The sequence below is a fragment of the Leucoraja erinacea genome, chromosome 23 (genome assembly GCF_028641065.1).
Source record: "Leucoraja erinacea ecotype New England chromosome 23, Leri_hhj_1, whole genome shotgun sequence".
In the NCBI taxonomy this organism is placed as follows: Eukaryota; Metazoa; Chordata; class Chondrichthyes; order Rajiformes; family Rajidae; genus Leucoraja; species Leucoraja erinaceus.
Genome location: NC_073399.1, coordinates 16,023,925 through 16,037,661, shown reverse-complemented (window position 1 = coordinate 16,037,661; position 13,737 = coordinate 16,023,925). Strand labels below are relative to the sequence as shown.

At 40.0% G+C, this 13,737-nt stretch overlaps 1 protein-coding gene across 2 annotated transcripts in view; it reads left to right on the top strand.

Moving 5' to 3' along the window:
• The window catches only part of LOC129708288 (lysosomal alpha-glucosidase-like), a 31,342-nt gene that overhangs the window by 1,916 nt on the left and 15,689 nt on the right, over positions 1–13,737 (top strand). For both annotated transcript variants that reach the window (XM_055653957.1, XM_055653956.1), the window contains exons 2-7: positions 1,072–1,717; positions 3,743–3,888; positions 5,331–5,496; positions 6,226–6,322; positions 7,284–7,403; positions 11,429–11,547. In XM_055653957.1, coding sequence (XP_055509932.1) covers positions 1,160–1,717; positions 3,743–3,888; positions 5,331–5,496; positions 6,226–6,322; positions 7,284–7,403; positions 11,429–11,547 — 1,206 coding nt within the window. In that variant the 5' untranslated portion in view covers positions 1,072–1,159. The remainder of the gene's footprint in view (positions 1–1,071; positions 1,718–3,742; positions 3,889–5,330; positions 5,497–6,225; positions 6,323–7,283; positions 7,404–11,428; positions 11,548–13,737) is intronic.

Below are 13,737 nucleotides of genomic sequence, written 5' to 3'. Positions count from 1 at the left end.
ATCTTTGAACACTTTTTGTTTCTGTTGTCAGGGAAATAAACTTTATAACTGTTGTTTCTGCCCTACTTCTCCTGAACGGTTTTATTTGGAGTATATTTGCTAATATGATGACTTTTGGGGATGTACAATAGGCAAGAATAATGAGACAAGAAGTTGATTTTGCAAGACAATCTCAGCATGTGGCTTAGTGGATGACCTGCACAAGTTACTAATCTGGAAGCAAGAACCATATTTTCACACAAACTGGCTTTTTACTTGTTACCATACACATGCTTTGGCTTCTTGCTTATTTTGAATTAATATTAATATTTTAAGAAACTAAAGTCTACCACAGATATACATTTGAATCTGATTATTTCTAATAATGCATAACAATAAGGTCCCCCCTGAAAATAATTCCATTCGCTATATCTGCATCGTATGGCTTAGAAATATATTAAATAACATGCAGGTTTTAAGGTTATGGGAAAGGGCTAGGATAGACAAGAAATTAAAGTTCTTTGGGGAAGGCAGATTTCAATGTGATAATCAACCTGGCAGAAGTCTGGGAACAGAAGACTTGGAAGAGATAAAGATGCAATCATGCAACAGTGAGAGGACTGATATATTCATGTATTGGTGAAAGGAAAGGCCAACAATGGGTTGTGCAGAAAACAAGTGGGGGAGGGTCAACAGAAGTACAGAAAATGGAAGGACGGGACTTGAAAAGTAATTAAAATAGTGAAGAGGGGGCTTGAAACAGCAAAGTCAAATATGGGAAGGCAGAACAACAATGTAGGTATTTCATGAGTATACAGTGCAAGGGAGCAAGCTTAGAGTTGTCAAAATAATTACTCCATGCTCGATTCATTATGCATTTTGTCAGGAAAAATTTGAAACTGAATTTTTGCAGATTCTGTTTTTGAGCATCTGATGTGCTGCACAACATTTGAGCAATTTAACAAAACAAAAAATTATTAAATATTTTTTTCTTGAGCAATTTTTTGTTAGCATAATGATTTATTATCAGCAAAAAGTGGTAATTGTGGAGAATGAGAATTATTTTCACACTGTTTTCTCTGTCTCATTTAGGTATTTGCATAAAACTCTAAATTCAAGGCCTTCAACCATCTGATTTCTACCAGTTTGTCAATCAAAGATATGCGCTCTTGTTTCATGAATGGAACTTATTGGACTTTTATCTCTGGCTAAATCAAGAATGCCAACTATTACTGCTCTTAAATTTGGGGCCGTTTTCTTTATTTTCATTCTTTTTGGTTTGATAACTTACCACAATTATTCTCAGAAAATCCATCAAACCACTTATTTGGGCAAAATTAAGCTATACCTCTTGTGGCAATCTCCAGATTATAAAAATGACACTAAAGCTGCAGAAAAACAGAATAATTCACCATTCAATAAGGGTAATCACAATGGCTCACATTGTGATATCGATCCTAATAGTAGGTTGGATTGTGCTTTTAATAAACTGATGAATGAGAAGGAATGTCAAGCCCGCGGTTGCTGCTGGATTCCAGTGGTCAGTGCTGTCAATAAGACTGCCCCCCTTTGTTTCTTGCCATCAAATTATCCTTCTTACATCATGGAAAACATTTCACCAACCAAATCAGGCTATACAGCTACGTTAAGCCGCAAAGAGAGGACGTTGTTCCCAAATGACATAAGGACACTTCAGTTGAACATAATGTACGAGACATCAGAAAGACTTCATTTCACTGTAAGTAATCTCGATTGGTAAGGATCATCTTCATGAGGTCATGCAGATGGGCAGAGCCTGTCAAAGTATTAAGGGAACTGATATACACATTAAGTATCTCTTTAAATCGCCCATTGATGTAAATAGTTATATTTGAATTTTGGAGGTAGTTTGACGTTAATTAAACTTCTGCCCACTGAATCCATGCCGACCATCCACCCATTCACACAAGTTCTGTTATCTCACTTTCCCATCCACTTTTCAGTGACAAAGATAAATATTAATATAGGTTTTCTTGATTTTAAATTGAGGATTCTTTGTTAATATCAAGTATAGTTGTTTCAATTATATTGTAAGTAGGAGTTACAAAGCTACCTATAGCTTCTATGTGCCTAACTTTCACATTCACTTTGCACAAAGTCCGAGATTAAATTAACCATCCTTAACAATACAAAACAAAAAACCCAGTTTGTTAGTGCGTATAAACATAGCAAAGATCCATTCAAACAAATGACAATGTAAAGAGCTTTGAATAATTTGCAACATTATTTTTCACAAAGGAATCATTTTTATCACTCCAAATTACTGTAGGTGTCAGTATGCTGTATCATTTCCTTTCTTTGCAATTGCATAAATACAATGACTATGATGCTTATTTCTAACATCTGTCATCCTTCAATAGGAATATAAACAATGGAAGAAAAACAAGTTTAAGTTTTATTATCTTTTAAGCACTAGAAACTAGAATTTTTAGTTAAAAGGATGATGGGATTTCCTTTTGTGGTTTCTTTTCCCTCTTAACAATTTATCCAGATAGTGTTCATCAGTAGGACGATATCAGTACACAATTCCTAATTGTCTCATTTGTCATGGTGTGCACGTATGTGTTTCCCAGCATCCACCCCCTCCCCGGGCCAAAGTCATAAGTTCATACATTATAGGAGCTGATTGGGCCACTTGGCCCATCATGTCTACTCCGCCATTCAGTCATGTCTGATCTATCTTTCCCTATCAACCCCATTCTCCTGCCTTCTTCCCATAACCCTTTACTAATCTAAATCAGAGGCAAATGTTTGAAAATGGGCAGCAAATTTCAAAACTGAACTCCTGAGATTTACCACCAAGACACTATCGTGCAAGCTATTGGCTGATTGGTGTTGCAGTCATTTATTTCAGTTACAAGAGATTGTCTATTGTATAAATGGATCACCATATATAATAGTATCATAGAATGTTCAAACTTGCCTTGTATTTTTCAAACTATCTATAAAGCTTCCAATGATGAGTTGACTAATTGGTTTCTGACTCTGCAACATTAGGTGTCTGAGAGTGCTCAGGATAAGTCTTGTGTATTAGTCTCCCCTTTCTTTAAATATCTGCACTGTCGCAGATTATCTGTCTCAATTTGGAGATAGGCTCTCTAATTCTGGTATTACATTGAAACTAATGTTCTGTTATCTGTTTGGACATGCTGAAAGTTCAGCATCAGGCTCACTGGGTGTTAAATCACTTGCTCCCTCTAACATACCAGAACCTTAGTTTCTGCACTTCTTCTACTGTACTGTCTAATGTCTAAGGAAAAAAGTGAATTAAAAGAATATTGGAGTATTAATTGGAATAGCATGCAAATGTCAGTCCAGCAACACCAAAGTTCCAAGCACCTCAATAGATTGAAGAAGGGCCCTAACCCAAAACGGCGTCTGTCCAGTTCTCTTCATGAATGTTGCCCGAGTTCCTGCAGCAGTTTGTTTTTTTGCTCCAGATTCCAGCTACTCATCTCTGCTACAGTCTCTTGTGTCTTCTGAGCATGTCAGAGTAATTGTTACAACACAATGAATTTTCAGTGTTCAAATGCATTTGCTAGTTCCAAGATTCATTTAATTGCATAATATATATTTGGAGTTGAACCAAAATGATTTGGTACAAACTAACAAATCAATCAGAATTAATAACATCGCCAGTAAAGGTCAATAATCAGCTTTATTGTTTATAAGGTTTATGTATAAGTTTTTTTTTTCTCTTTACGAAACCTTTGTGCTTTCTCAGCTCAAGGATCCAGAGAACAAGCGGTATGAAGTTCCTATTGATGTTCCTGTTGTTACTGAAAAAGCTTCAACTCAACTCTACACTGTTAATTTTACCTCCAGACCTTTTGGTATTATTGTACAAAGAAAGTCAAATGGTCTTGTATTGTAAGTAATTACACTTGGCATTGCTTTCTATGTTCTTCTTCACGTACAATTTATACTTCAGAAGTTTGGTGGCGTGAAAGTGAGAACAAAGGTCCACACAAATATACATGTAACCTGACCCTACTGAACTAGAAGGTAGACACAAAATGCTGGAGTAACTCAGCGGACAGGCAGCATCTCTGGAGAGAAGAAATGGGTGACGTTTTGGGTCGAGACCCTTCTTTAGACTGATGTCAGGGGAGTGACGGACTGACATCAGTCTGAAGAAGGGTCTCGACCTGAAGCGTCATCCATTCCTTCTCTCCAGAGATGCTGCCTGTCCCGCTGAGTTACTCCAGCATTTAATGTGTACCTTCGATTTAAACCAGCATCTGCAGTTCTTTCCCACTGAATTAGTGCTGTTCCCTATCTACATTAACATTTGTAGCTGAAAGCATTGGTGAACCTTTCCCAGTAATTTAATACAATATTTTAGCTTTGTTGATGAGCCCTTCCATCACGTTAATGATTGTAAGTGGGCTATTATGCGAGCAATTTTCCATTTTGTTAGCTCAATATGGACAATTGTAAAGCTCCACAAGAATAGCACTGTGAGTGGTTAGGACGCACAGGATTTGAGCATTGACAGCAGGATGTATTGACTTCAGTGAGTAGAGGTGAGAGGCGAACTTCCTTTTTGCAAAAATGCATATATGTTAACCAGTTTTATGACCATTCTGATGTTTCCTTCTCAACTTTATGAAATCAGATTCTTGGGAGTAACTGAACTGAAATTACGAACTTGAATTCATGGTATATGACAGGGTGGTTTTATAGGCATCAAAGAGGGAAATCAATGAGTCACATAGTATGGAAACAGATCCTTCGACCCTAAGTTCCTCCAGCTTGTGCTGGAGGTCAAAAGGAGAATGCACAAACTCATCCCAGACAGCATCTGAGACCAGAATTTAACCTAGTTCTCTGGTGCCGTGTGACATCGGCTCTTCAAGCTACACCACTATGCTCTCCGAGTGTTTTTCTGTCAGCAACAGAGTGGGAGCAGCAACATTAGAAGTGGAATCCCAACAGTAGCAGTGTGAGAGTGGGATCATGTCAGCAGGCCATGGAAGTAAGGGATAATGCCGATTCAAAATTAATGCAGACGTAAATGTCCAGCTGGATGTCTGTAGTAATTGTGTGATCCACTTCTAATAATAATATGCATGGTCCTCAAAGATATAAAACTAAATTTAACAAAGAGTCTGGTGCATTAGCTATGATTCAATGCTATTGTAATATAACTCTATATACACTGCAGTTTTCTGCAGGTTAAATTTGCTATATTGCAGTAGACAACATTGGAAAAATAATTAACAAATAAATCATGATCTAATATTTTAATGAGGTCCTCTAGTTTATTTAAGTGACAAGAAGTAGCATGTGCTATTACTTTTATTTTCCAGGCTGAATACCACAGTGGGGCCATTGTTTTATGCTGATCAATTTCTGCAGATCTCTACTTCCCTGGCCTCACAATACATTTCAGGGCTGGGCGAGCACTCGACAAATCTAATCCTGAATGTCAATTGGACTCGATTAACCCTCTGGAATCGAGATCAAGCACCTCATGTAAGTACTGTTTGCTTCTGTTTCAGACGAATGACAAGTGACCTCAGTAATACATACCAAACATCTCGTAGCTGAAGGAAGGATGTTCCCCCTAGATTGTAGCATCTGCAGTCTGTTGTGTCTCCCAAATTGGACTGGGCAGCGACTGTAAATGCTGCCCAGTCCATCATCGGCTCTGACCTCCCTACCATCGAGGGGATCTATCGTAGTCGCTGCCTCAAAAAGGCTGACAGCATCATCAAGGATCCACACCATCCTGGCCACACACTCATCTCCCCGCTGCCTTCAGATAGAAGGTACGGGAGTCTGAAATCTGCAACATCTAGGTTCAGGAATAGCTACATCCCCACAGCCATCAGGCTATTAAACTCAACTCAAACAAAACTCTGAACATTTATAGCCCATTGCACTTTATCTGCTTATTTATGTGTGTTTATATATATTCAATGGTATATGGTCACTTTGATCTGTTCTGTATTTATTTATGCCTCCTATATTCTGTTGTGCTGAAGCAAAGCAAGAATTTCATTGTCCTATCTAGGCCACATGACAATAAACTCTCTTAAATCTTGAATGACTAGAACTGCACACTGTACACCACATGTGGTCTCACCAATGACTTGTATGGCTGCGTCGTAATGTCCCATGCAAAGATTTTCAGGAAATTTATGAATCCAGATGATATTTTTTTTCTGTGTGCTATCACCAATGCTGCATTGTTTTTTACAGAAAAAATCCAATTTATATGGCTCACACCCTTTTTATTTGGTGATGGAAGGGGATGGGTCAGCTCATGGTGTTTTCCTGTTAAACAGTAATGCCCAAGGTAAGAAATTATTCAATTTGTACATGCAAATTAAACTCTGTTTCAAACCTGACAGAGACTGTAGATGCTGGAATTTGGCGCAAAATTCAGATCCTTATGGTCCTTCTCAACCTGAAACAGTAACCGTGTCACCAGCTTCCATAGACACTGCTTGACCCGCCGAGTTCCTAAACGAGTCCCTGTTTAATACTAAACTATCTTTTTTCGTTGAACCACAATGCAGGTTAAGCATTTTTGCCATGCTGCATGTTGCAGTTTAATTTGTTTTTGATCTTTTACACTTCCTTGAAGACACTTTTTTTGCAATAAATACTCAATATATAAATCAAATACTGAATTAAAAAAATATATAATTGTATGAGCTTTTGCAAAACATTCAAAGCTGTCTCTCTTTCATCCTTTACCAAAGTAATGTGTTGCATGCTGTTTCTTTTGACTTTTCTTCAAATGTTATATTAATAGAATCCCATTGCTCAACATGAGGCTATTTGGCCCATTGTCATTGTGCCAGCTCATTGAAAGAAATATTCAATTATTCCCATATCTCTGCTGTCACTTGCATTGCTCATTTCTATTTCTTCAATTCCTTTTAGAAAGTTCAGAGTAATTATGTTTCCACTCCTCTATTTTTTTTTAAACTATGTATCTTTTTGTTATCCTTCCTGCAACTATTTTCTGATTTATTCCATCATAAATTTAAGAATTTTGAACATTTTGTTCACATTTCAACTGATCTCCTTTGCTCCAAACAAAACCAATCACAGTCTAATCATTCCCCCCAAAGAACTCCTTCATTCCTGGAATCATTCACACAAACTTCCTTGATACCCTTTTCACATCCATGAGGTGCATTTTTCCACGGATCACTAATCATAAATAATCTTATTTATATTTCTCCTTGTGGTAATGATTATTAAGTTAATACTGTACTAGAGAACCCATGCAATTTTATTTTATCCAGATGTATTACTTCAGCCATCTCCTGCTCTTACCTGGAGGGCCATTGGAGGAATCTTTGATTTTTATGTGTTCTTGGGTCCAAATCCAAAAACGGTGATCAGGCAATACATGGATATTATTGGTAAGATTGAAGCTATCACTGTGATGTATGTTGTACATTTAGAATTAAATTACAGCTGAGTAATCTTTAATTATCTGATTGTTATGCATTTATGTTAATATTATTAACAAATAATTGAGAAGGATTGAAAACAATCTAGGATTGTGTGTATTACTCCTTTCAATTTTAAATTCAGTTTAAGAAAACTGAATAAAAATGTACATTTATGAAGCAGGAGAGAATTTAATAAATGAAAAAAGAAAACATTATTCCAAATGGTTCACTTAATATTTAATGCACACCAGAATCAGCTTTGCCAACCAACAATTTCCTCTTCACCTTCTACATCTCCACATTAACTCAACAAATTAATAAAAAGAGTGTTGCAATTTTATGGTGGCATTATATTTCCAATCGGAACTACACATATATGACATTTATATTACATTTCTTTACTGTCTTCTGGAACCAATGTCTGCATAGAACTAGATTTAAATGGCCTAGAATAGCACAATACATGTCGTTACCACACTTCCAACAAACATACTTTGATCTCGGTAGTGTGAACATAAGAACGTTAGAAATAGAAAAAAGAGTAGGCCATCTGGCTTTGCCTTTCAAAATATGGCCTCTGCACCACTTTACTGGGCTGATTCCATATCCCTTGATTATATTGGATGAATGGAAAATGCTATTTTTCCTTTTTTGAATTGATAATATTAAGATAACAATGAAATAATTAAAAAAAAATTTCAGCTAGGCAAATTAGTATCTGTAGTTCAATATCTAGAGTGGTTGAACCTCGATCAGAACGTATGGACTGAAATCTATAAAGATGAAGATTGATTAAAATCTCAAAGGAGACAAATGAGTGAGGGGCCTACTGCCATGACATAAATTTCTGTGATTCATTAATGCAGATTATCTGGTCCTTATCTCATCACAGCCATGCAAAACTTAATAGCTATCTTTCCAACATTATAAGTTAATTTTTAAACAAAGACCTTTTGAGGCAGCTCAGGAGGCAGCTCAAATGTCAGCGAAGCATCACTCCCTGACGAGCTAAATGCGTTTTACGCACGCTTTGATAGGGAGAACACTGATGTGCCTTCCCGAGCCACCATTCGCCGTGATGGTATTTCGGTCACAGTCGCAGAGGCCGACGTCAGAAGATCCTTCAGAGGGGTGAATCCTCGGAAAGCGTCTGGACCTGATGGTATACCCGGTCGTGTTTTAAAAACCTGTGCGGACTAGTTGGCTAAATGTCTTTATGGACATTTTCAACCTCTCACTTCTGAGGTTCCCACCTGCTTTAAAAGGACATCAATAATACCAGTGCCCAAGAAGAGCAAGGTGACGTGCCTCAATGAATATTAACCAGTGGCACTAACGTCTGTGGTGATGAAATGTTTTGAGAGGTTGATCATGGCGCATATCAACTCCTACCTCAACAAAATCCTGGACCCACTGAAGTTCGCTTACCGCCACAACAGATCAACGGTGGATGCGATCTCACTGGCTCTCCACTCCGCTCTGGACAACTTGGACGACAGCTTGGCATTTAATACCACCATCCCCTCCAAGCTGGTTACCAAGCTCTCAGATCTGGGTCTCTGTGCATCCTTCTGCAATTGGATCCTCGGCTTCCTCATTCAAAGACCACAGACTGGTCGCATTGGTGGAAATGTGTCATCCTCGATAACAATCAGCACGGGAGCACCTCAAGGCTGCATGCTCAGCCTCCTGCTTTACTCACTCTAAACTCATGACTGCATAGCCGGACATAGTGCAACTCCATCATCAAGTTCGCCGACGACACCACTGTTGTAGGAATTATCACTGATGGGGACGAGTCAGAGTATAGAAGTGAGATCGACCGATTGACCAAATGGTGCCAGCACAATAACCTGGCTCTCAACACCAGCAAAACCAAGGAACTGATTGTGAACTTTGGAAGGGGTAGGATAGGGACCCACAATCCCCTTTATATATCAATGGGTCGAAGGTGGAAAGGGTCAAGAACTTCAAATTCCTGGACGTGCATATTTCCGAAGATCTCTCCTGGTCCCAGCACACTGATGCAATTATAAAGAAAGGACATCAGCACCTCTACTGCCAGAGAATATTACGGAGAGTTGGTATGTCAAGGAGGACTCTCTCTCTCGAGCATGCTGACCGGTTGCTTCGTGGCTTGGGATGACTTCTTGAGCGTCCAGGAACGGAAAAGGCTGCAAAAAGTTGTAAACACTGCCCAGGCCATCACCGGCTCTGACCTCCCTACCATCGAGGGGGTCTATCACAGTCACTGCCTCAAAAAGGCTGCCAACATCATCAAGGACCCACACCTTCCTGGCCACACACTCATCTCTCCGCTGCCATTGGGTAGAAGGTACAGGAGCCTGAAATCTGCAACATCCAGGTTCAGGAACAGCCTCTTCCTCACAGCCATCTGACTATTAAACACAACTTCAAACAAACTCTGAACTATAACAGCCTATTGGACATTATCTGTTTATTTATGTGTACAGACTAAGCTGATCCCCCAACGCAATATTTCACCTCTCCACCAATTCCAATATTGGGGGGGGGGCTTTCTGGAGCGCTAGTATGGGTGTTGTGGATTGAAGGGGCTGGTTTCCAGAGGGTTATTATGTGGGAATGGATTCTTGGGCTGGCGGCTTAGTCACTCAAGCCTGTTGTGCTGGCAGCTCACTCACTCACGCTGGTGGGCTGGCAGTTGACTCATGGCTATTCCTTGAAATTCCATTTCAAGCAGGGTGCAAGGCCACCAAATTCAAGTGCAGTTTCTTACCACATCAAGCAGGGTGCAAGGCCACCAAATTCAAGTGCAGTTTCATACCATTTCAAGCAGGGTGCAAGGCCACTAAAGACAGCGAGTCGTGACCTCTCCCTCGTCCATCTTGCAGAGACTGCGCTGCGCCCTCACTTCTGGGTGTTATAGTCCCTCCCATCTCCCATCAGAAGGGGCGTAGTCTTCATGGTGTGATTGAGAGGAGAGAGAATCTCAACATTTTTAAAACACTAATAACTTTTATTTTTCATCGATGGGAGAAATGCTCGGCACCTGATGAGCGGAGGGGGACTCTGAGTAAGATGGCCAAAAATCACAGTCGTACGTGGTAGCGTTTTTACTAAAACCAATATAAAGCGCAAACATGAAGTGGTCAAGATTAGATTATTAATTATATAGAAGGCAAGGCAACTTTAATTAGGCACGGCAACTTTAATTAGGCAAGGCAACTTTAATTAGGCAAGGCAACTTTAATTAGGCAAGGCAACTTTAATTGGGCAAGGCAATTTTAATTGGGCAAGGCAATTTTAATTGGGCAAGGCAACTTTAATTGGGCAACAGCAACTTTCCAAACCAAAGGCACACAGCTTTAGCATTTCCAAACTATATTTTCAAACCATTAAGGGCACTGACAGGTCAGTAAAACCACTCACAGTTTAGTAGACATGTGTTCAGTGGTATTCACAGCTCAGACTGAGAGACGTGACCCTCTCGCTCCCGCATCTTGCAGAGACTGACTGAGGCACTCAACACTTCCGGGTTTTATAGTTCCTCCGGAAGGGGCGTGGTCTTCAGGAGAGAGAATCTCAACATTTTTTAAACACTAATAACTCTCTTATTTTTCATCGATGGGAAAAATCCTCTTGTCCTGCGCAGTGGAGGGGGATGCTGAGTAAGATGGCCAAAAATCACAGCCGTAAGTGGCAGCGTTTTTCTAAAATCAATATACAGAACAACAGGAAGTGGTCAAGATCAGACTTTTAGTAATATAGATGGTATATAGACACACTGATCTGTTCTGTATGTATGCCTACAATATTCTGTTGTGCTGCAGCAAGCAAGCAAACAAGCAATAATTTCATTTTCCCATCTGGGACACATGACAATAAACTCTCTTGACTTGACTTGAGTATTTTGTAAAGAATGTTATGAGAGGTACTATACAAATTCAAATTATTTGCTTTTTATCACTGTATAATGTTGTATCTTCCTGTAATTTGTTATAACTGCATAGGCTACCCAATAATGCCTCCATACTGGAGCCTGGGATTCCATCTGTGTCGGTTTGGTTACAAGAGCACAAATGTCACCCGACAGGTTGTGGAGAATATGGCCAGAGCCAACATGCCACAGGTGATTTTGGTTTAATAAAATGTAACAATCTCTTAATGCACTTGAATCTAAGCAAATATGTTCGAACAATATTTTATTTTAAAATATAGGAGTTAATGAGCATTTTCATTGCTATATCATAACATGTGGTTCAAAATGGTAAGGCAGTGAATAATCAGTGATGGATGGGTTGCTAATTTTGTTTTGTTCTGGATTTAGTTGAAGCTGCATTTATTCAGGCAAGTGGAGAGAATGCCATCATTATCCGGACATGCCTTTTATAAATTTGAAAAGACCCTGTACCCAGCCTTATTCCCATTCACATATCCACAATTCTCGGAGACAGTCCAACTGAATTTCTAGTTAATGGTAATTCACGGGACATTGCTAATAGGAAACTACAGCAGATCCAGAACATGGGTCACCACACCTTCTGGAGGTTGAAAACTTCAAATTCCTAGGAGTCAATATCACCTACAACTTCTCTTGGACCACCCATATTGAAGCAACGACCAAGAAAGCACACCAACACCTCTATTTCCTTAGAAGCCTTAGGAAGTTCAGCATGTCCCCTACAACTCTCACCAACTTCTGCAGATGCACCATAGAAAGCATTTTATCAGGATGCATCACAACTGGTTAGCATGCAACAAAAAGCTTTGTCATGTGTACCTCAGTACACATGACATAAACTGCACCAAACTTGGTTTGGGAACAGCTCCATCCAAGACCACAAGAAATTGCAGCAAATTGTGGATGCAGCCCAGACCATCACACAAACCATCTCCCTTCTATTGACTCCATTCATACCTCACGCAGCCTTGACAAGGCCAGCAGCATAATCAAGGATGAGTTGCACCCTAGCCATTCCCTCTTCTCCCATCTCCCATCAGTAAAAGGTATAGAATTGTGAAAACGCACACCTCCGGCTTCAGCGACAGTTTCTTCCCAGCTGTTATGAGGCAACTGAATCATCCTACCACAACCAGAGAGCTGAGCTGAACTACTATCTACCTTTTTGGTGACCCTCGAACTACCCTGGATTGGACATTTGTGACTTCATCTTGCACTAAACTTTTTTCCCATATCATGAATCTATACACTGCAAATGGCTCGATTGCAAAAAGATACAAAGTGTTGGAGTAACTCGGTGGATTAAACAGCATCAATATAGAACATTGTTAGGCAGCATTGCTTTAGGACATGGAAAGGGACCCTTCGTCAGACTGATAGTAGTAGGGGAGAAAGCTGGCTGGGTCGGAAAATGCCTGAGAAGTGATAAGTATATACTGATGAGGGATGTTTTGATTGGCAGATGATTGGACAAAGGCCAGAGGTGAAAAGAGAAAAGGTAGTTAGATAGGAGAAAAAAGTTGTTAAATGTGAAGTCAGAGGAAGGAATGTAGGTGGAACGGAAAAGGGAGCATATGGAGTGCATCCAGTTGGGGCACAGGAAAGAGAGGGGGCAAAAACTAGAGGGCATGTGTTTGTAGGTTGGTCACCTAAAATTGGAGAATTCAATGTTCATAATGTTCTGAAGAAAGGTCTCGACCAGAAACGTCACCCATTCCTTCTCTTCAGAGATGCTGCCTGTCCCGCTGAGTTACTCCAGCATTTTGTGTCTACCTTCAATGTTCATACTATCGGGTTGAAAGTTATCCAGGCGGAATATGAGGTGCTGTTCCTCCAGATTGTGTGTGGCTTCATCCCAACTGTTGAGGAGGCCCATGGCAGAAGGATCAGTATGGGAATGGGAAGGGAATGGTTAGTTATCAGGAGATCCCACAGGCCTTGGCAGGCTGAGCACAGGTTCGGCGAAACGGTTGCCTAGTCTGTTTGATCTCGCCGATGTAAAGGAGGCCACATCTGGAGCACCAAATGCAATAGATGAATTTAGAGGAGGTCCACGTGATCTTCTGTCTCACATGGAAGGGCTGCTGGAGTCCCTAGATAGATGTGAAAGAGAAGGTATAGGAACAGGAGTTACATCTCCTGCAGTTGAGGAGGAAAGTACTTGTGGAGGGTTTGATTTAAATGTGTGGATGAGTGAACCAAGGAGTTGTGCAAGGAGTAGTCTCTGCGGAAAGTGTAAATGGGTGGGAATGGGAAGATGTGACTGGTGTTGGATCACATTGAAGATGCTGGAACTGTTAGAGACTGATGTATTGGATGCAGAGGCGGGTTGGGTGCAAGGTCAGATACTCCGCAACT